Source organism: Rattus norvegicus, chromosome 10, assembly GCF_036323735.1.
Source record: "Rattus norvegicus strain BN/NHsdMcwi chromosome 10, GRCr8, whole genome shotgun sequence".
NCBI classification, from domain to species: Eukaryota; Metazoa; Chordata; class Mammalia; order Rodentia; family Muridae; genus Rattus; species Rattus norvegicus.
In genome coordinates, this window is record NC_086028.1 from 69,655,133 (window position 1) to 69,677,490 (window position 22,358).

The following is a 22,358-nucleotide window of genomic DNA, read 5'->3' on the forward strand; positions in this document are numbered from 1 at the left end:
GAATCTTAGGCACTAGCAATAGGAACAGCCCCAGAGAAGTCCAGTTAGCCTCACCCCGTAGTCCTCATTTCCATTCCAAAAGGTTTCTGCAGGGAAGCTGAGAGCTGGCACTCCCTTTGTGTTTTCATTGCCTGGGCATTGACAAGGACACAGCATTTGAAGCCGCTCAGTGACCTTCTGCTTTCTCTACAATTGTATCCATGTCACTGAACTCCTCAAAGTTATTGAACCTCTCAGTGACCTGCTGAGGATATTCAGGTCCTACTGACTCGGTTTGTTTGTGACACTGCTTTCACGTTCTGGCCCTCACATGCATCAGCGTTAGCTCCTGATGCCTTCCTTCTCTTTGGTGCTGAGTACCTGGGGCTGTCAAAGCAGCTTTTCCTCCCCTTCTACTGCAAAGTTGCAAAAGGCTAGCTGCACTGCATCCTCCTTCCCCACAGCTGCTCCCTGCCAGACCTGATTCCCAATTAACAGCTAGTCTTGCAGTCCCCAGGACTAGCAGCTTTGCAAAGGTAAATCACATGCACTGATGGAACTTGATTGAAGCTGTTTGTTCTCCCTTCCCCCTACCCCTATGGGAAATTGTCCACAGCACAAATCATGGTGAGAAGCAACTGAGGTTCAGGATGGGGTGGCATTGACTTTTTATGCTACAGGATCTAGAAGTTGTTTTACTTGGTCTCTGCTTTATCTTTGATGCCTGCATTTACAGATTTATATTTATTGCTTTTGTATCAGGCGGCTTAATAGGAGCCTAGAATAATCACCCCTCAGGAACTTACGGCTCTTACCTGCCTTCGCTCTAGGTTCTTATTGCCTCCCATTTGCCATCGTACGAGCTTCGCCATAACCAAGTAGAGTCCATCTTCTTATCAGCCATCGACATGTATGGACACCAGTTTTGCATTGAGAACCTGCAGGTATTATAATAGCCCCTTCCTACCACTTCACACGCCTATTCCTTTTGTTCCCATAAGCATTGTTCAGTTAAAGATTTAATCGATTAGTTTTGACTTCTGTGTCATGAAATTTCATTCTTTGAATTTTAAAAATGATTTATGTTTTTGTTTTCTTTTTTCATAAAAATGTTGCAGGATCATAGCCTAGCCTTAAAAATCAAATGGGCCTTCTTCGATAGAAGTGTCTTATTGAAGTCTCTATCTTTTGAAAGCATTCTACACCAGAATTAATTGGCAATATTATTTGATTTCTGGTGCTTGAATCAGATGCATATATAAAGATGGTTGTTCCTCTTCTGGAGACAAAGCTATTTAAATATCATTTAACTTTAATTTTATTTAAATGCTTACTATTACACTGTATAAAAAGCCAATTTTATAAAATTATTGGGTAATTTTGCTACAAATGAAGGACTTCAACTATTTTATAAATAACATCATTTTTTCAGGGGTGCCTTTGTGTTTTCCTACTGGGAGACCAGAGTACTGTTATGACCGGCCAAAGGAAGCTTCATACTTTCTGTAGGCTCTCTCCTAGGGAACTTGGAAGCAAAAGAGGGAATTATGTGGTTCGTAGTTGATAGTTGGGGTTTTCATTACCTTTCAAGCCTAGGATTTCTGAGAGTGGAGTATCAGGCAGTATTTAGGAAGTACAAATAGGGCCCGAGATGATAATACTCATAAGCACGTACATATATTGCATATTATTGGTATATTTCACTAAACAATTCTGACAGGTTTGTGTTCTCCACAGTAGCTCAGGAAGGAGGGCTGAAACGGTTATGTTCATATATGGCATTCACCAGCAGAATTCTCAGCTCTCACTGAGAACTTCAATATCCTTTTGCCTTCCAGAAACTCATCCTATCAGAAACATCTATTTTCGATGTCCTCCCAAACTTTTTTTACCACAGCAACCAGGTGGTGAGGATGGCGGCTCTGGAGGTGAGTGCTGGTGTGTCACAGGGCCTTTCTGTGGTTGGCCTGGAGTTTTATGTCTGTTCAGTCCTGTGTTCTTGCTCATTCCTTCTGGAATGCTAGATCCTACAGTCAGGTGCTTTATCTGCTGTTTTATCTGCATTAATCACCAGCTTCTGGGTCAAATAATAGGGAAATAGCTGCCAGGTTTTTCAGTAGTCTCTTCCTTCCAGGTGCTTGAATTTTCCCATCTTATAATGAATTAAGACTCACAATAGCGCAAGTGAAAGCTGTATGATTGATCTGCATATATTACCTTACCGTTTTGTTACTAGAGCCAGATTTTAGTTATGTAGTACTTAGTGAGCTGTGGCGTAGGTGCTTTGTGTTTTCATGCAATCTTACAGCTGCTTTATAAAGTTAAAAACAAACAAACAAGTGAGACTGTGAGGTTAGGTGGCTTGCCCAAAACCACATATTAACCAGAGGAGTTTGCATTTGGTCAGCCTGACTCCAAAGACTTTCCTTTCGTACCACAAAACACCACCTCATTAAACACAAAAATTGCAGACCCTGAATGCTTTCCTAACATTGTCAAGTAGATATATTTTGAAAGTAGGAGGGAGATGTGTTTTCAATGATTTCATGTAATAGAACATCACATAGTCTGTTGCTAGCTTTCTCAGATAATTTTTATTTGTATTCTGTGGGTAACATGTAAATTATCAGATATTTGAAATATCTTGGTGTTTTCCCAGGCTTTCATGTCGTCTAATGAGACGCCTCCTTCTGTGCCTCACATGCTGACAGAGCCTCCTGTAGCATTGCATGTGCTTGGCAAACTGATTCTGAAGTGTGGGAGGGTGGGCTGCTGGCTTTTGCAGAGATGCAGTCTGTTGCTGTTTCTTTAAGGACTAAGTCACGTCAGTGAGTTGGAGTTGGTACATGTCACCCTATGCCTCCCTGCTTTTACATAGAGTCAAGGATAGAAGGGCTTCAGTACTGACCTGGAGCAGTAAGGTTGGTGCTGGGGTCCAGGATAGATACAAAGCTGAACTTAGCAGTGATTTTCTGTTTTCCCTCTTTATTTGGAATAAGCACCTCTTATTTTTCTCACTACTCATATCATCTGTGGGAATTGTTATGCTAATAAATCAGTTAAGATTCCATATGGTGTCTTTTGCTAAAGATAAAACCTGAAGTGTTCAGGGTCCTGTGAAAGGTTTGCCATGTACCTGGGAATCCTGCAGGTGCTGCCTTGTTCTCATTTTATTGTGCTATAGTTAGAGTCATGGGTGAAATATTAACACCCCAGCATTAACAATTAAAGCAAGGTATTGTGTTCAGGGTCTTGCATTCTCTCATGGCAAACTGCCATCTCTATAACAGATGAATCTTTTCAAGACTTCCTTGGTCCAGCCGTTGTCTTCATTTCTGTTTTCCAAGTGTATTTACTGAGGATTACTTTTTAACCAGGTATATGTTCGAAGAGCTTATATCGCCTATGAGCTCAACAGTGTACAGCATCGCCAGCTTAAGGACAACACCTGTGTGGTAGAATTTCAGTTCATGCTGCCCACATCTCATCCAAACAGGTGAGTTGAGCTGGTACATGCACCTGAGCTAGCAGTGGCCTAGTAAGATACGGTCAAGAGGGATACTAAATGGCAATTCCCTGATACTTGTAGCAAGAAATGCAGATAAACAAATGGGCAGACTTGAATGAACCCTGAAGGAGGATGCCTATGTCTTGATCTGGGGAGATACAGTATGGTCTAGTTAAGACAGATGGTCAGGGTTATCGTGTTCATTCTCCCTTGTATATGTAATTAAAGAACACCCTCCCTCTTTTCTTTCCTACCTTCTTTTTATTCCTTCTTTTCTTTCTCCCATGAGCATTTGACTTGCCAGACCACCCCTACCACTCCAAAATAAGGCAATGGTTGAAGAGGCAGCAACGCTGTGTGCAAGCTCAGCCCGTGCTGTCTGCAGGCTAGTCCACCTAAGCAGTCTCTGCCCCCTGTGACAGACACCCGAACTTAGCAGTTGTGATTTCATCAGCCTTTTTTTTAAAAAGTCATAGTGGAGAGCCAGACTTCTTAGATATAAATTAATGATTTAAGTGGCCATCTAGTCCCATTATTTTTCTTTCCCCAAGCCCTTTAAAATGTACATATGTAAATTTGCTTTGCTTTGGATATAAAATGAAAATATTTTATTTATATACTTATTAAAAATATTCTGTGGCAATGAAATTCCAAGAATTACAAGCCACACATATGTTCATCCCATCCTGTATTTTTATTCTTTTTAGTAATACCACAGGAAATAAAAATACCACAACCAATCATACCCTGCTCCTCTCCATTTCTTTTTTATTGCCTTGGTCCGTCACTTGGTGTTACGAACCACTATGTCTTTGGGGATCCTTAGTTATAGACACCAGAATGGTTTTGTTCTGAATTGCCACTTCACCCAAAGCAATAGAGCCTTTCTGCAGACAAAGAAGTCTGTGCTGAGAGTTTTGGCCACTGGATGCCACTGTTGATCCAGCAGAGGTCGGCAGATGAACAGAGGCATCTTCAGGAAAAGTACGCCTCTTCTTTGTCTTAGATGATCCTTTCACTTTTCCACCTCAAAAAATGTCTTGTGGCTGGCAGAGAAAAGCATATATCCTTGATTTAGCAAGCATCTCTCAGTACATTTTTGCCTCCATGGATTTCAGAATCTCATTTTCTAGAAACGAATGGTTGTCCTTCATCGAGCAGCGAAGTACTTGTGGCACATATGGGCTCCACATCAGGTCTTCTTTCTCTCCCTGCGTTCCTTGAATAATTGTGGAGAGCTGCATGCTATACTTAACGCTCTGTAATTCTCCAGGCAGCCTCCTTTCTTCCTGCTTTTCTCTTGCCTCTTTCCTGTGGCAGTGATTTGTACTCAGCCTGCACGGCCCTCCTGACTTCCACATTGTTTCCCTGGTCTTCTGAATCGTTCTGACCCTGTCTTACTCTTCTTCCTTTTCACATTTATGCGTCTGTGTCTGTGTGTGTAAAGACAACACAGACATTAACCGGAGTTATTGTCAGGAATTGGCTCTTTCCTTCCACTATGTAGATCTGGGGGTTGAACCCTAGTCAGCCCATGTTGGCTGGCAAATGCCTTTATTCTCTGAGTCATCGCACTAGCTATATCTTTTACAATTTGAGACTATAGTTTGGAGGAAAAAGTTAATTGGAAATTGAAATGCTTAACTGTTCCATTTAGAAGCCATGTTCACCTTTCTACATAAAGGTAGTAAATCTTGTTTTATCCTGACATGGCTTCAAAATGTTCTTATCCCTCTCAACATCCATAATGTAAATACCCCTATAGATAAAGGCCAGCTGTGAAAAGAAGTAAAATCTATAGATTCTAACATTTCCCTTGACTATGTGTAATGTTAAAGCTGCAGGAATATCATCACTATTAGTAGAGCAGTATTTCTATACCTATGCAAGTGAAGATAAGTGTAAAATACAGATAAATAATCTTTGTGAAAGCCATAAACATTGCTGGGAAATGGTTTAGTCAGTAAAGCTCTTACCACACACAGATGGGGACCCAAGTTTAGATCCTTAGAACCCACATTAAAGCCAGGTACAAGGTGTGCATTTGTAACCCCAAGCTGAGAAAGGAGAGACAGGCCAGCTTTGTATGCATGCACACCCACAGCCCTCCACACACACACAAATCTATAAAATGTGTAAATTTTTTAAGCTATAAATCTCTTTGTAGTTTATGATCAGATGATTACATTTTATCAAGAAATGATATATTTAATTTCAGAGAAAAACGTATTCAGAAAGTTACAGATTTACTACTTGACTTAGCATTTGACAAAATTTTATATTTGCTTATACATATATTTGGAATTATAACCATATTCTGATACCAATTGATGTATTATAATTCTATTTTGATTTTCCCCATATCTGGTTTGATCAAAAACTATCAGGTAAGTAAGAGCTCAGCCCTCTGTGGAGCAGCCCCAGGCCACCCACTTTTTTGACCAGTGCACTACAGAGCTGGTGGTCTCTACAGTTTCTCAGTTTAATAAATAAGCTTCACAGATTTATTTGCAGTTCTATCAAATTTTTGTTTGCTGAAACAGGCTCTCACTATGTAACTCAGGCTGCCCCACCCGGCCCCCTAATTCACAGTCCTTCTGCCTCAGTCCTCGAATGCTAGGACTATAGTGGGGCCATTGGGCTTTATATCAGTTGTACTATCAAGAATATAGATCAGAACCAGGCAAATAAAACATGGAGGGAAGTGGGGAGGGCTTCAGATGCAGCTTCTTTGTTCTTCTTCTGCAGAATCAAGGCACAGCACATTCTCAGCACATCAATGTGTTCACCAGCCAGGAAACTCCAACAAGCTTGTGTCAGATTTTTATCAAGGTTTCATTTCATAGGCACGATTGAGCAAATCATAGGCCACATGAATGTACTCAATCTCTTCTCCCCAGAGGTCAGGTTAGCATAAAGCCATAACCCTCTAACCACATAGTTGGTGTTTCTAGTGACTAGCTTCTATCTGCAGTCACATGACCTCTTAGCATAAGCTCAGATGGGATGCATGAATAACAAAATACACTCCCACTGCTTGGGAAACTCCAAGGATTTGGAGTCTTTCTCCTGGCAGCTAAACAATGGCTGAAGATTTACAATAAGCCTGGTCACCTTTATAAAAAGCTTAGCTAATTTTTCTAGCTTCAATATTTTTCTTGCATTCTGTTCTAAGGATTATTGGAATTATTTAAGAAATACCTTGAAAATGCATATATTGGTATCCTGCCTTCCAAACTCTGATTCATTTTGGATTAGGGTCCTGTGACTGTAAAGTTCCTCTGCTGTTCAGCACTGAGAGTTGAATCTAATGCAAACCACATACACAATTTTAAATTTCCTATGAACTACATTTGAAAGTGTAAAAAAACAATTTTAATAAGTCATTTGAACCAATATATGTGAACTATCTTTTAAAATGTATAATAAAAGTTATTAGTGTAATATTTTTTATTTTCTTATTCATACTCAGTCCTTGAAGTTGAGTTAATTTTACCTGGGTAGCATATCTCCATACAGACCAGTTACATGTCTAGTATTCCCTAACCATGTTCAGCTGGTTACTGCCATATTATTCAGCTCAAATCTAGACCAAAATTTCATTAGGATAATAATATTGAGTCCTTTTGTTACATTTATGATATAGTCCTTAGAAGAGAGGAAGAAAAACACGTCTTAGGTCGATATTATTAGTAGTTGTAGGAACTATCCACACCAGATGCACATTTATATGACATTTTACACATGCTCCATTACTCTCAAAATAGAGACGATATAGATATATAGATACAGAAAGTCATACATATATCAATGTAAAGCAAATTATAACCTTTTCTCCCAATTGGGGTTAACACAAAATTCTTTGAGAAGAAAATGTTTTAGGGGCTGGTATCATTTTGAGAAAAATTCTTAACCTCAGCCTAGGCTGGTCTGTAACTACTGTGTAACTCAGGATGACTTTGAACTCTAGATTCACCTGCCTTCATTTGCTGAGTGAGAGGATTATAGGCCTGCGCCAGCATATCTAGCTTGAAGATACACATTTTATGTTTTTTTCTTTCTTTCTTTTTTTTTTTTCCCAGAGCTGGGGACCGAACCCAGGGCCTTGCGCTTGCTAGGCAAGCGCTCTACCACTGAGCTAAATCCCCAACCCCAAAGATGCACATTTTATATAAGCAGTTACGTTTGCATTTTCTTTCTAGATTTATGTTGTCCCACACTTTGTCAGGGTGGCTTTGTAAGCTGCCATAGCTAACAAAGCCTGGGGTTACCTGCTCAGATTCCCACTGCAGTTTTTTCCTAGTGATTTGACTCCCATAGGATGCACCAGAACACGGGTAACTGACAGTAACCTGACAGCAGCAGTGTTGTTTTCCTCATCATTTGCTCAGGAAAATGCAGATGTCTTTTGAATTGAAGGTCCATGTTTTGTTAGGACTCGTTTAGATTCTTGGAGCATAGGCAAAAGCACACTTAGAATGAGTAAAGCAGCTCTGAGCAAGAACAGACTCCTTTTTAGCACACTTGGTTAATTGGCTTATAAAGCTTCCATAGGCTTTTTTCCTAAGATTCTGTTTATTTTATTTTATATATGTGGGTGTTTTGCCTCAATGTATGCCTGTGCACTGTGCCCATGCTCAGTGTCCTCAAAGGCCAGAAGAGGGAATTGGATCTTCTGAAACCAGCTCAATAGTGGTTGTGAGCCACCATGTGGGTGCTGGGAATCAAACTCAGGTCCTCTGGAACAACTACTGCCTGGTCTGGAGTTACCTGCTTCTTCTCATTCTCTTGAACAATAGCTAGAATAGTCAGAAACCTGTGACACATGTCTCTTTTGGTATATCTCCTGCTGGTCCTCTAAACCTTCTTAGAATTTAGATTTTATTTGCGTCTGTGTATAACTTTAAGTGTCATCCCTTTACTGTGATTTGTGGCTGTTTAGCAGTTATCCTTGAGACGTATGTAAGATTCTTCAATCATTGTGTCGATGCAGGATACTTGATACAGCTTGGCTACTTCAGGGAGCTCAAGGGAACTTTTCAGAGTTCGTGAGCCCAGCTCCTCAGTGAGCTCAGCCAGTTCTTGACATGGATTGAGCCTAGAGCTCAAGCTTCTGTCATTTGCCGTTTTCTCATTCTTGAGGCTTAGGGTGTAGAGCCTGAGGTGTGTTTGAACCTGTCTTTCCCTCAAGCCAGCCCATTCCCATTCCACTCCCTTCCACTTGTGATCCCATGGTATCACTGGTGCTAAAAATGCCAAAGCCTGTTATATGAACCATTATCCTAATGCTTCTGTTTTTGACAGTTTGTTAGATGATTTGATATTAGGATTTCTCTTAACCTTGAACATATTTAATGTTCTTCAGTTACTCTGTGTAGTTAATATTCCAAAATATACCTATTTTATACAGATCTGTCTAAAGGACATTATGCTTTGACAGCATATGACTATATTGTTGACAAGCTGGGAGTGCAAAATTAAAAACTGAAAATAAATTTTGTGTGTCATACACAGTAGTTAACTTGATCAATTTTTTTAAAATTTTAATTAATTCACCATTCATATACGTATCAAAGTTGATGTTGGTGATGAAGGTATATATACTGCTGTGTATTCCTATACATATTTTATAGTGGGTGAAGACCTACTAGTGTCTCCATCTATTTCTTAGGTAGAAATTCATGCTTTAGTTAAGTTGCATTTCATGTTCTTTCCTACTTGGTCCTTGTAAATCTTCCTCATTTGTGTTAGATGCTTTGGTTCAAGTACTGTGCTTTTCTTGGGCCTCACCTCCAGAAGAGGTCAGCTGTGCTCTCTCCTGATGGCACATTTTGTTCACGACTGGGTCAGGGGTTCGGCACCTTAGGTGTTCAGCTGTTGCTCAGTGTTCTCAAGATCTTTTATTTTTGCAGAAAGGTAGAAATGAAAGGCTCTCCATGTGACTAATCAGCAGCCTGCTTTCATTCTTGAGGACTTTGAAAATCTCTGACATCCAGAGATTAGAATCCTCTTTTGGATAGTACTGAGATACTCAAAAGTCATCCAACTTGTAGGAGTTTTATCAGTGGGAGCACTTGATTGTAGTTAGCAAGCTAGAAGGAGCTATAAATAGATATAATCCTACAGTGCTTGCTTTCTTCACTCAGCGTAGTCTGCTGATAAGATGCAAGCATCTGGCAGAAGAGAAGATTCTCAGCAGGTTTAAGTGCTTACCAAAGTGCTTTCCTGTGTCCATGGCTCAGCTTCCTGTCTCTGCTGTGTTATTTTGGCACTCAGGACTCGTAAGATTGGAGAGTCGAGTTTAAAGCTCTCAGTATATCATTAGGGTTGCCCAAGGTCCTGTCTTGTCAGGGAAGACTAGCTGATTCCAGGGGGGAAGGAAAAGCAGAATCCAGGGCACCTGTAAATCCCTGTAGTTTTGTGCTGTGGGTTTGTAGCTAATTATACAGCAGGCAGCAGTAATGTACTGTAGCCCTGTTGGCATTCCTATTTCAGGAATGGCTCAGTCTTCCAGCAGAGCAAAGAAGGGGCTTAGAAGAGACTGCAAATGAATGAGGCAATGGTCATTTTATTGTAAACTCAAGCTTTGCAACTTCCGGAATCAGGGCATCTGAACAGCGAGGAGGTTGGGGAGGGACACCAAGGGAAATTCATGTTTCAGACATGTTTTACAACTCTTGATTTGGATTCTTCTGTTGAAATATAGTCACATGAAGAGACCACCACTGGTCACAGCCAGTTAAATTCCTCTTTCTTCTACGGTACTGTTGTTACTGGCTGCTAGTAGGTTACTCAGCCCACCTCCTCTGTTTCTGCTTTGCTGCCTGATTTCAAAAGCTTTGCCCTGTCCTGGCTTTTGGTCACAGCTTGATGTAACAACCACTGGTTGTTTGCATGCATCCCCGTGATTTTCATATAGGGCTCACTTTGCTTTTTCTTTAACTTAGAAGACAAAATAGCCAGGAACATTTTTGTATGATAAAAGATATATGTAGGGCCATCTAAAATCAAGCAGAATGAAATTCAGATGTGAGGGGTGGTATACAGGTTCAAAGAACTTTCAACTGCCAGAGAAGTCAGTGTTTGTTAAATGGAAAAGGATTCAGCTGGCACATAGCAACTCTGACCTCACGTCTGTACAGGCTCCCTACATAGACTTGGTAGGCAGGCAAATAAAATGAGACATAGCTTAACGGAAGAAACCTCAGGAGTCAAAAGATTCTCTTGTCTTTAAAGCCTCTATTGTGTGGAATGCTAGTATGGAGATGAGCATATATAAGGTGCAGATTGTAGTTTGTGGCATCATAGAGAACAACAGTATCTATCTTGTTGTGCAGTTGTCGTATCTGTAAACTCTTCTAAGTTACTAAAGGGAGAGTGAGTCCAGTAGCTACCAAACATGAATGAAGACACATCAGAGTAACTGTGTTGAATATTTTAAACTGCAGAATTGAGAAGTTAATAACCCATCTGTGTACTTGAAAATATAGTTGATTGCTTTATCAGAGATGATGAATCTACAACTGAATGTGGCAAATATTATTTTTAGCTTTATAAACAATATTTGACCATTAGCTTGTTTTTTGTGTTGGTCATGGATGTAGACCTCCAGTATCTCAAAATATTGTATAGTTGGCAGTGTTGATCAAATTCTTAAATTATTCTAATAGGTCCTATATAAAATAAATAAACCCTAAGGAAATGGCTAAGCATTGGCCTGTTTCAGGACAGTTTGTCTTCCCTTTTTGTTCATCTCTTTTTATGACCCCCAAATTCTTAATTTGCCAATGAGGATAAATTGGCTGAACTTGCTTCTCACATGGTTGACTTGGAGCCATTTTTTAAAAATTTAATGACAATGTTAAGAATTAGTTTCTTTCTTTTTTTCTTCCTACCCTCCCTGCCCCCATGTATATGTCGTATGTACTTCTGTGATAAAGCAGCAGGCGGCTCCCTGTGAGAGCTCGAGAATTGCTGTGGAGAAGAGCAGGCTTTTGGTTGTTAGCGGATGTGCTTTTTAAGTTAGGCCTTGTTCTTCTGAAATCTCGGCCTTCATCCTATGGAGATGCCCTAAGAGGCTAGGGTAGCTATGGGACTAGTGAGTCTATTAAGAAGTTGGTTAACAAACGACATTGCGCTGGTTTCTAAACTCTGCAAATCTAGATGAGTGGAGCCAGAGATTGCTTTAGCTGTAGGTTTCTTCTCTCTGAACTGAGGTTCCTTTTAAGAGACTGCAGATTCTTTAGGATCTTTTATATCACAGAGTAAGGCGCTCTGTATTCTTTTAATTCTCTTCAGTAAGCTTTCTGTTCCACCACAGGCAGCTCTGCTGTAGAATCTGCATATTTTTATGTTCATGGGGGCCAAGTATATTAGAATTAAGCATCTCTCATGAATAAAGCCCGTTCTCCTCTAAGTGAGAGCTCAAGGAATCCAGACAGTAAAGGTTCAGGGTTTGTACTCCAAGTAGCTCTTGCTGTCTTATGAGCTCACTCTGAAACAGGTTTGATGCAAAGAGCATTGCTGGTCACAAATCACATGAGGCATACAGTTTGTGTCCAGTGATATGCCACAACCTTTTATTTATATGGCCAGTAGAGTCTCCCCTGCTCCCTTCACTGCCGTGGAAAGTGTATCATTCTCCTACGTGATCCTTATTCCCACACATCATCAGCACCTCCCAGCATGCCCTGCCCATTAAGTCTTCTGTGTGCCAGAAAACCGCAATAACGACTCAGTGCTGATGAAGGAGTGTAAGGTTAAGGTATCAGCCAGTCAGCCGCCCGCAGTACCCCTAGATGGTGGGTGACATTCCTTTGCCATTTTTACATTGAAAGTAAGAGTTTTTGTCTGATTCATTTCTGTTTGGAAATGTCTGACATCAAAATTCTGAGAAATAGTTTCAAATACCAAAGAGAATGCAAAAGTCTTGCCATATTTCTTCTTTGTGTATTTCAATCTTTCTTTTTTTTCTTTTTCTTTTTTTTTTTTTTCCTCATGATTTTTCAAGACAGGGTTTCTGTCTGTGTAGCCTTGGCTGTCCTTGAACTCCCTCTGTAGACAAGCTGGCCTCAACTCAGAGATGAACCTGTCTCTGCTTCCCAAGTGGGCACACCTCCACCACTAGGCTCAATCTTTCCTCCATGAGTTTGCCAACTTCTTTATAAGGAAGTTCTAAAACTAGTCAAAGTTAGGTACTATTTTATTAGTGAAAGGCCTAAAATTTTCAAGCTAATAATAATTAAAAATAGTTATCTTACATTCATTTAATTAAAGAATGTTAACTGTAGCAAGTTATACCAAATTTTAGTATAACTTAGCTTCCTTAGGATTTTCAGTGCCCGTAAGCTCCTGTGCCCTAGGCTACCTGCTGCCTTTCAGAATGGGAAAGAGGGGCTGGATTTCAGGGTGCCTGCATCACTGGATTCATTTCCTCACATTTATTACATATTCCAGGAAAACAATAAGGCAGGAGGAGCTGTGGAACCAACTTCTGATTGGTCCTTTGTAATAGGAGCAAGGAACACTGTAGGCATTTTGTCAGAGATCATATTTCATGTTGCAGGTTAAGATAATGTGCCATATACTAAAGCCCGACTCTTTACCAGTCTGTGTTTTACCACTATTCCACATTATTATTATTATTTTGTAATGAGAGTTATTTTTAAAACTCCCTGGTGATACATCTGGACCCTCTCCTCAACAGCTGCTGTGGTGAGGTAGGTCAGGAAGATGCCTCTTTGGAGGTACCCTGGGGGTTGAAGGGTAATGAGCACTTAATTATGTCTGCTGGTGCCAGAGCTGCTAAACTGGAGCTCCTGGTGACCGGCCTGTATCTACTCTGACAATTCTTTTACTATGGCTTTCGCTAACCTATCAGTAACTAACTGTGGTTGTTTAATTACAGAGGGAACATCCCCACGCTAAACAGGTACCGTATATTTAGTTTCTTTTCCAATTAAAAGCACTGCCCCCCAGAAAAACCCTCAACTCAGAGTAGTGAAACACGGAAGAGATCCTACCACAGTCAACCAGCTTATGTGTTATCTGCTGCTGGGAAATCCTCAGCTTCCCCTCGGACATACTGAGCTACTCTTCTGTCCAGAAAACATGTCTTCAGCTGTTCCAAAAGTACTTGGAAAGCGTCAGTGTGGCAGAGACCCCGTTGAGCTCTGTGTGAGAGGGAGCGAGCCTGTTGACAGCCTCATGTTCAGCACTGCTGGCAACATCTTGCTGAGCTCTCATTACAGTTGCGGCTTTCAGAGGAGAAACCCTTAAGATTATTCTTAGCCTGGCAGACATTCACAGTATTAGTTTCTCTAATTTGCTTCTCCTTTTAGAGGAGTAAAATTCCAGAAATAGCTGATCTCATGTTTTATCAGTTTGTTAACTGTTTTTTGAAAGTGTTAAAGTGCTACCATGATTTAAAAGTCATTTTATTTCATATCTGTAAGATTAGCATGGGAAAAGTGTATTAAGTTTTGTTACTTTGAGCTGTGTGAAGAAGTTCCCAAGGCAATACAATGCAAGTGGCATTTCAGTATGTGTTTCACGTTTCTCCAGCTTCCTCAGCCAAGCAAGGTCACATGCAAGTTTGAGAGGACAGCAGTTCTGATTGGACGGAATCCAGAAAGTGCTAAGGCAGTGACAAGTTGGTGGCAAACGCTCTATAGATGCTACATGTGACGATATTTATAGGCTTACATCTTTTTTTCTTCCCTTTAAAATACTAATAATTAAAACAAATTATAGCCCCACGGCTTTATTTAAATGTGGAAAGTGTTTGTGCAGCCCCCTTGGTTTTCCCTCAGAGAGGGAAGCTTGGTTCAGATCTGCCAACCTTAGCTGTTCTGGCCCATGAGCATAGAGATAGAGGGAAACTGAATCTTGTATGTATTTCCCATGGGGTCTGTCAAGTGAAAAATACATTTAACCCCATGTTTGCCACAAACACAGCCTGTTAGCTTGTTTAGAGGTTCCTTCAAATGTTATCTGGAACTTTTTCTCTTTCCTGTCTGATAATAAACAGGTGGAGAAGGCGCCTCACAAACTTGCCCATTGCATAAGTATACTTGGTGACCTAGAAATCAGGGTAATAGCACTTCTGAGTTCATGCAGCTCAGAACCCCTGTTTCTAGTGAGCACCATGTGTAAGACTTGCTTGATGTGTGCTTCATTGTTTGTTTCACCCATGGTATCAATGGCTTCCTCTCTCACTCTGCCTTCTGTTTTCAAATACTATTAAATGCTGGAGTTCTGTCCGATTGTCCTCATTACAAAAAGAATAAGACCCTGGAGTGTCAGTCTCTTTAGTCTGTGTGAGCAGTACCCTCCCTTGTAAAGCATCCATGTATAAACACAACTTGTTGTGAGCCTCGATCTCAAGCTCATGTTGCTCTCTCCCTCCTGCAGCACTGCAGGTGGTGTTCTTCAGCGAGAGTTGTGAATAGTTTTCTAAAGAGCAGGCCTCATCATCTCAATCTCAATTTGCTTCAGGTCAATACGCCAGTAAAATATCAGACAAATCCTGGAGGCATCCTTTAGCTTGGTCCTTCCTAGCAGGCTGTCCTGATTGGTCATTCAGAAATACCTTATGATATTATTTACGAGTACAATCAGCCGAGATGCATCAAAGGATGTTCATATTCATTATGGAGTTAGATTGAACAAATCAATTCAGTTCCCTTGAAGCATCTCCATTTAGCAACTGATTGTCATGCTTACACATACTTTGAGACGAATGCTCTACCTTTGTACCTTGCTAGAAGTTAATAAGGCTTTTGGTTGGGATATTTTTGCTGTAGTTCAAATGTGCTTAAATATAAAAAGGAATTTTTGCTATGTGGGTTTAAATTCTTTCAAAAAGGAAGAACTATAATCAATAAATATCTGTCAGTCAACCAAAGGAAAAGGTAACTACCTCAATAAAGTGCCCTTTGAGGACTTCTGTTCCATAAATGATAACTTGCTATCGTTATTTACTAAACCACTTCATTCTTCTTCATTAGAATTATTCTTTGATATTAATAAAGCTGTATCTGGGGATGTTTAATCTATTTCTAAAGGGGGAAGTATCTTAAATATTAAATAGCTGCACCTCACTTGGCTTGCCTACTGTTTTCTAAAGGAAGAAAGGAGACGGGGAGGATGCAGGATGGTTTTTAACCCCTATGTACTGCTCATTCATCCAATATATCATTGGGTTAAAGACTACCACACAATTTCTGGTGGTCCTTAGATTTCTGTCTGATCAAATTTTGGAGTGATAAAGCAATAGTGCTGGGAAACTCAAATGAAACAGGAATCTTACCACAGCTCTATCTGTGGTGGGTGAAAACCATATCTGCTCTGCAACCTGACCCACCCACATGACGTTTGCTCCATACACCCTTCCCCTTGGTTAGCCTCCCAGTCCGTGCTCCTTTTCTAATGCGCTTGATTGAATCACTGTTTAGAATGTCCTTTGCCTCCAACCTCAACCACTACGGCATGACTCATGTAGCTAGTGTCAGCGATGTTCTGTTGGACAACGCCTTCACACCACCTTGTCAACGCATGGGCGGGATGGTCTCTTTCCGGACCTTTGAAGATTTCGTCAGGTAAGGCATTATAGGACTGTGTCTGTACAAGGGAAGCCATGGACCTCTAGTTTTTTTGGAGGTCTAACTTTTCTGAAAAAATAAAGATTACCCTGAAGAGCCATGAAATAGCAAAGAGATACAGCTTGCATTGTATATGTCCATATGTCCTCAGAGAGAGAGAGAGAGAGAGAGAGAGAGAGAGAGAGAGAGAGAGAGAGATCTTCCAATTTCTTTTTTTTTTTTTTTTTTTTTTTTGGTTCTTTTTTTTCGGAGCTGGGGACCGAACCCAGGGCCTTGCGCTTCCTAGGTAAGCGCTCTACCACTGAGCTAAATCCCCAGCCGAGATCTTCCAATTTCTACTCCTCATTTAACCTCTCCTTCCAGTATAAAGCCTGGTTCAAAGGAAAACAAAACAGGAAAAGAAACAAACAAACAAAATCATCCTTTCCTCGGGAGCTAACAGAAGAAGCTGTCTGCTCTGTGATGAGTGAAATGTCAGGAGAAATTAAACACAACACTAGAGTGAGCCCCACTGGAGACGATACATCTTTTGATTAAATGCATTCAGCATCTATCTCTTGATGTATACTGATGCATTACCCTAGGGGGAGGGGTAATTACATTGGCCTGTCACTGCTCCCGTCCCGGCTCCTTCTGCCACTTTAAGAGCGATGGCGACAGCACCACACATATCTTACACATGAAAACAAAACAAAGCAAACGAGCTTTATATCATTTTTAAAAGAAAAATATATATGGTTTATTAAAGTTTAAACAATCCATCCTCCTAATTTCTGCCACTTGGAGATATTTTGCTTGTCCTCGCTAGTTACTGGTGTTTCTATTTTGCCGACTGTCGAGCACGGTAGGGTAGGTTACTCTTTCAGCCTAAGCTACCGTAGCGGCACTGGTTTCCTGCCACTGGGTTTCTATTGTGCACGTTTCTCTGGTGTCTTTTTTTAGGATCTTTGATGAAGTAATGGGCTGCTTCTGCGACTCCCCACCCCAAAGCCCCACATTCCCAGAGTCCGGTCACACTTCACTCTATGATGAGGACAAGGTATGGTACTCCCTTCGGACGACCACTTTGTACTCTCAGATGTGGGGCTTACATTATACTATATTTTTCTGACTTTGAAATTATTATGAGAAGAATTCAGCTTTTTATACTTATGTTTATTACTTGATTTTGTATGTCTCAAAATACTTAAAAATAAATGGATATAAATTCTAAATGAAGTCTATAATAGAGACTGCTCCATTCTATGTGCACCCATTAGAACTGCCTCTGGGTCTCCTAGTGTTGCTTTAAAGATTACTTTAGTTACTTGAGTTCCCATGCAAAGATAGCTTATGTCTTTTATAGTCCTTAGGAAATGGTGGAGTTGTACATTTTGTTTTTAAAGGTGTCCTTTTATTAAGTCCCTTCTTTAATTTCTCAATAGATGAATATTCTGTTCTTTCCCTCCATTATTTTCCCATGGTTTGGTAAATGCATCATTTGGTAAGCTGTAAGTGTAGTAAGTGGGACACTGTTCCAGTGCTTCCTTCCCCTTGTGTAGATTGTTTCACTCACCCCATTTTGTTGGTGAAAAAATAGAGAAACTGACTTTCAAGTTCATGTCAGGATTTGAAGTCACCTCAGACTACAGCATTTGATGTCTTATGTGCTTTATTTAACTCCGCTGTGACAGTCGGGCAGTAGTTTGAGTGTGCTTATTCCTACAGAGTAGCAAACCAGAATGTCCTGTGGGTGTGTGTATGCCTTTGCTCTAGCAGGTGACTTCTTCCAGCCCCTGCAGCAGCCAGCCTCATCGTTCCCCTTGGTCTGTCTTCTTGGGTTACAGGTCCCCAGGGACGAACCAATACATATTCTGAATGTGGCTATCAAGACTGATGGCGATATTGAGGATGACAGGCTTGCAGCTATGTTCAGAGAGTTCACCCAACAGAATGTGAGTGCTCAAGTGGGGAAAAGCTGGGGGTGGCTCCTTTCTGCTGGCTGCTTCACAGCCTTCTCTCCATCGTTTTCTACCTGTAAGGTTTATCATTACTGTGGCTTTTATTATAACTCTCAAGACTGTGGCTAGCTTTGCCTTCAGGAAAAAATTTCCAAGTTAATTTAATGATCTATAATGTTTATCTTTTTATGACAAGCCTCAGATATTCAAATGTTTTCAAAGAAAATACGTTTCCAACTCTCTTAGAGTTTCAGTTTGAACATTTGTTGTTCATTCCTGTCACCTGTTTTGGAAAAAAAAAAAAAAATATATATATATATATATATATATATATATATATATATATATATATATATATGTATGAATGAGATGAGCTCTACATGTGCTCAAAGCACCCCATGCAGGGTCTTCCTCTGTTCTTGTCCCCCATCCCCTTAGATACTTTGCAGTACTTACAGATTCCTCTTTGGTGTTTTTTTTTTTTTTTTTTTTTGTCATTTGAGTGGAAAAATTACTACTCCATCAGCTTACATACATACAAATGTGTGAGTGTGTGTGTGTAGAGTCTGTTGTTGTTATTTTGACATTTTGTTGTGATTTTCTGAGACAAGATGACTCTGTAGCTCTGACTTCCTGGAACTCACTGTGTCTACCAGGTTAGCCTCAAACTCAGAATACCTGCCTTTGCGTCCCATGTATTTGGGATAAATGGCATCTTACCTTTGTTTGTTTGTTTGGTTTTGGATTTTGGTTTCTAAGATGGTGGTTCTCTGTGTAGCCCTGGCTGTTCTGGAACTAGCTCTATGGACTGACCTTGAACTCACAGAGATCCACTTTCCTCTGCCTCTTAAGTGCTGGGATTAAACATGTAAGCCACCAGCTTACATTTTAAAAACAACAACAATGATATTGATTTATAAAAATTTTACCTCAATTTATTTGCACTTTTGTAATCTCACAAATTTTACATGGATCAGGTGTTACAACTCTGGTTGTACACATGGAAAAGCTCAAGTTCTGAGAGGTTAATCAATACTGCTGTACAACCAGGTGGGCGATGATGGGGCTAAGGCTTTCATTCCAGATCTCGGAGATTTGGAAAATGGTACATTTTTACCCCCGTAGAATCTAGTTAGGGGAACTGAAGAGACATGTTTAAGACAGTCATCAATCAACAGTAGTAGTAGTATGGGGGAATAGAAGTCCCAGGCCCTCTGCAAACCAGGCAACTGTTCTACTACCGAACTGTATTCAGGCTATGTGACAGTTGCCAAAGCTCTTAAAACAGCCTTTAATGGCCACACCCTTATGTTACATTTGCAGGGACAGCTCTTAGTGCTTGTTCTGAAGAACTCAGTAGATATTTTGAAACTTAATTCATCACTCTAAGAAAGTTAGTGGCCTTGACATTCAGATCAGGTAGATGCTCATGGTAGATAGCTCGTCAGGAAATGGTGATGAAGTCATTAACATGAGTCAGCATTTACTCTGACACTTCAGAGCAGGTAAACTGAAGTTGAGATTGCAGTGGCCAACACAAGGAGATTGTACTTCCAGAGAAGCAAATAATTTCGATGGATTGGTAATTTTTCTCTATAGAAGGTGTGTACTGTCTTTAGGTGCCCAGTGCCCACAGTAACCTCAGTGGCCTGGCAGCAGCCACTTAAGTAAGTCGGTGAGAGTTACTGTCTAGTGTGAATTACCTATATGTGATTGTGTTTTCACAACTTCAGGCTTTTTGTTTTCCTATGACCTACGGATTGCTTACCTTTATACAGAGATCCAAAGAGGTCCTTCCATTCTCACACTGAGGCTAGGGAAGTCTGGTGTCCTTGCCTGAGGCATTTAGAAGGGTAGGGCAGATGCTAACTCTGTGAGCCTAGAGAAAGGTAAGATGCTTATCTTAGAACAGATGCTATTTTCATCTTCACATTTTTAAATAGATGTAAGAGAAGGAGGGAAAAAGCAATTTTGAAGAAAAAAACAGGAGTGATAACTCGTTTTGTTTCTCACTTCATAATCATACTTGTAGCAGTTTAGAAAAAAAGTTTTTTTTAAGGCACACATTAAACTATCAAATAGGTTGATCCAAATTGTCCAAATAATCTTCTAGTCCCAGCATGTCCTTTTTTTCTCATAGAAATTAGGATCATATATTTGTAAATGACTTGTGGAGGAGATTGAAGCAGTCAGTGTAAATGGAGTTTCTCCAGGTGATGACGCCTAATCGCTGGGTAATAGCTGTGGACTTGCTGTGAGACCCGCATTATTACAATGTAATCAGAATCCTGTTGCTCTGCTGTTATTGTCAGCCACTTGTGGAATTTTAAAAGCAATAACAATTTTGATTTTAAATCATGGCATTATTAAAGTTATTTTCTTCCCTCGCCAGAACATAGCTATTGATGCTTGTCTTTGAAGGACTCAGCTGTAGTGGGATTCTCTGTTGGTGTCTGCAGAGCGTCTGTTGTTCAGCATACTGAGAGAAAGAACATCTCCAGATCTCCTCTCGTTAGCACACTGCTTTTTGTAATGTCAGAATTTGTTTTCATACACTGAAGAGTGTGATGACAATGTGGATAATCTTTAAATGTTACACTAAAATTTACTTATATTTGACCTAGAAATTTATCAAGGAAGTTTGTTTATAGAAAATATATTTTCCCTATTAGTTTTTGCTTATGCTATCAATAATAGCAATGCTAGTACTCAGTAATATCATAGTAGGAATGAGAAATAGGAGGAAATTTCCTAGAAACATGCTTCTTTATAAGAAAAAAACCACTTTACATTAAAAAAAATCCTATCTATTAATGAATGTTAGGAACTGGAGGCTGGCAAGATAGCTAAGTGGGTAAAGACATCTGCCACCAAGCCAAGGACCTCCGATCAGTCAACATAGACACAAACACACAAATAGTAAATGCAGTTTTTTAATTTTAGTTTATGTCTATGAGTGTACTGCTTACATGTATGTTTATGTGCCACATCTATGGCCTATGGAAACTAGAAGAGAATGTTGGGTACCCTAGGACTGAATTTATAGCTGGGAGTGAGCTATGTGGGTGCTGGGAATTGGATCTAGGTCTTCTGGAAGAAAAGCCAGTGCTTTTAACCATTGACTCATCTCTCCAATTTCAATAAATGTAATTTTAATGATTAAAAAAGAACTTGATTATAAACTGTTCAATTTATATAGTAAGGGATGTCTTCAAGCTACAGTCTTGCTGAGGACTGTAAAAATCCACCTATGTTTTTCTTTGTGTTATTCATGAATTCTCCCAACTCATTCAGTTGGTGAGATTGCTTTCCTGCTTATTACTAGGTAGCGCCTTTGTAATGGCCTTTAAAGACATATAACCCTTACTGTTTGTTTGCTTTTTGAAGTAAATGAACAGTACCCCTTTGAGGAAGGTTTAGGTTTGTGAGTTCAAGACTTATTTAAGAGGCTATCTTGAAGCCAGTGTTTTCTGTTGATTTCTAACATCTTATTTGCCTATACCAAGTGGATCTATGAATGAGATCAACATTTAAAATCTTGTTAAAAGTTGTTTTGAGTGCCCAGCTTTTAAGGACAGCAGCTTGCTTTAGTCTAGGTTGTCTCTGTAGTGACTGGTCCCCCTCCCACAGCCTCCTGAATGCTGGCATTACAGACATGTGCTGCCAAGCCTGAAGCTTTGATATACTTACACTTTTAAAGAAATACATGTTAAATCGTGTGTATATGTGTCTGTCTGTCTGAGGATATACATACAATTGCAGGTGCCCACTGAGGCTAGAGTTTTTAGATCCTTCTGGAGCTGGATTTACAGATAGTTGTAAGCTGCCCAATAAGGGTGCTGGGACCTGAACTCTAGTCCTCAGAAGAACAATACGTGCTTTTAACTGGTGAGCCATTTCTCCAGCTCCCAAATCATATTTTTATTAATTCTTTGAGAATTTTAGCCAATCTACTCTGATCACATTCATCTCTACCTACCACTCATCTCACTACTCCCTCACCTCACTTTAAGTCTTCCTCCTTCTCCTGTTCCTCCTCCTCCTCCTCCTGTTCCTCCTCCTCTTCTTGCCCCTGGAGTGTACTCAAACTACCAGGGTTCACATCATTAAAGAAAACTGACTCACATCGGGCAGGCCTTCCCACCTCAGTTAGTGTAATCAAGATTCCCCCATACAGGGGCTAAGAACACTGTGCTTTTCCAGTGAACCTGGGTTTGATTCCCAGAGCCATCTGCATCTCCAGTTCTAGGAGTGCTGGTGTCCTTTTCTGGCCTCCTTGAGCGCTGCATACATGTGATGCACACATAGACACTCAGGTGAAATACCCAT

The 22,358-nt window shown here is 40.2% G+C and overlaps 1 protein-coding gene across 9 annotated transcripts in view; it reads left to right on the forward strand.

Annotated features, from left to right (window-relative positions):
- Acaca (acetyl-CoA carboxylase alpha) overlaps positions 1-22,358 on the forward strand; it is a 262,262-nt gene that overhangs the window by 143,506 nt on the left and 96,398 nt on the right. For 7 of the 9 annotated variants that reach the window (XM_039086752.2, XM_039086758.2, XM_039086755.2 and 4 more), the window contains 7 exons: positions 810-923; positions 1,818-1,907; positions 3,357-3,475; positions 13,395-13,418; positions 15,943-16,086; positions 17,032-17,128; positions 17,916-18,023. In XM_039086752.2, coding sequence (XP_038942680.1) covers positions 810-923; positions 1,818-1,907; positions 3,357-3,475; positions 13,395-13,418; positions 15,943-16,086; positions 17,032-17,128; positions 17,916-18,023 — 696 coding nt within the window. The remainder of the gene's footprint in view (positions 1-809; positions 924-1,817; positions 1,908-3,356; positions 3,476-13,394; positions 13,419-15,942; positions 16,087-17,031; positions 17,129-17,915; positions 18,024-22,358) is intronic. The other 2 variants (XM_039086753.2, XM_063269785.1) reach the window with 1 other exon arrangement.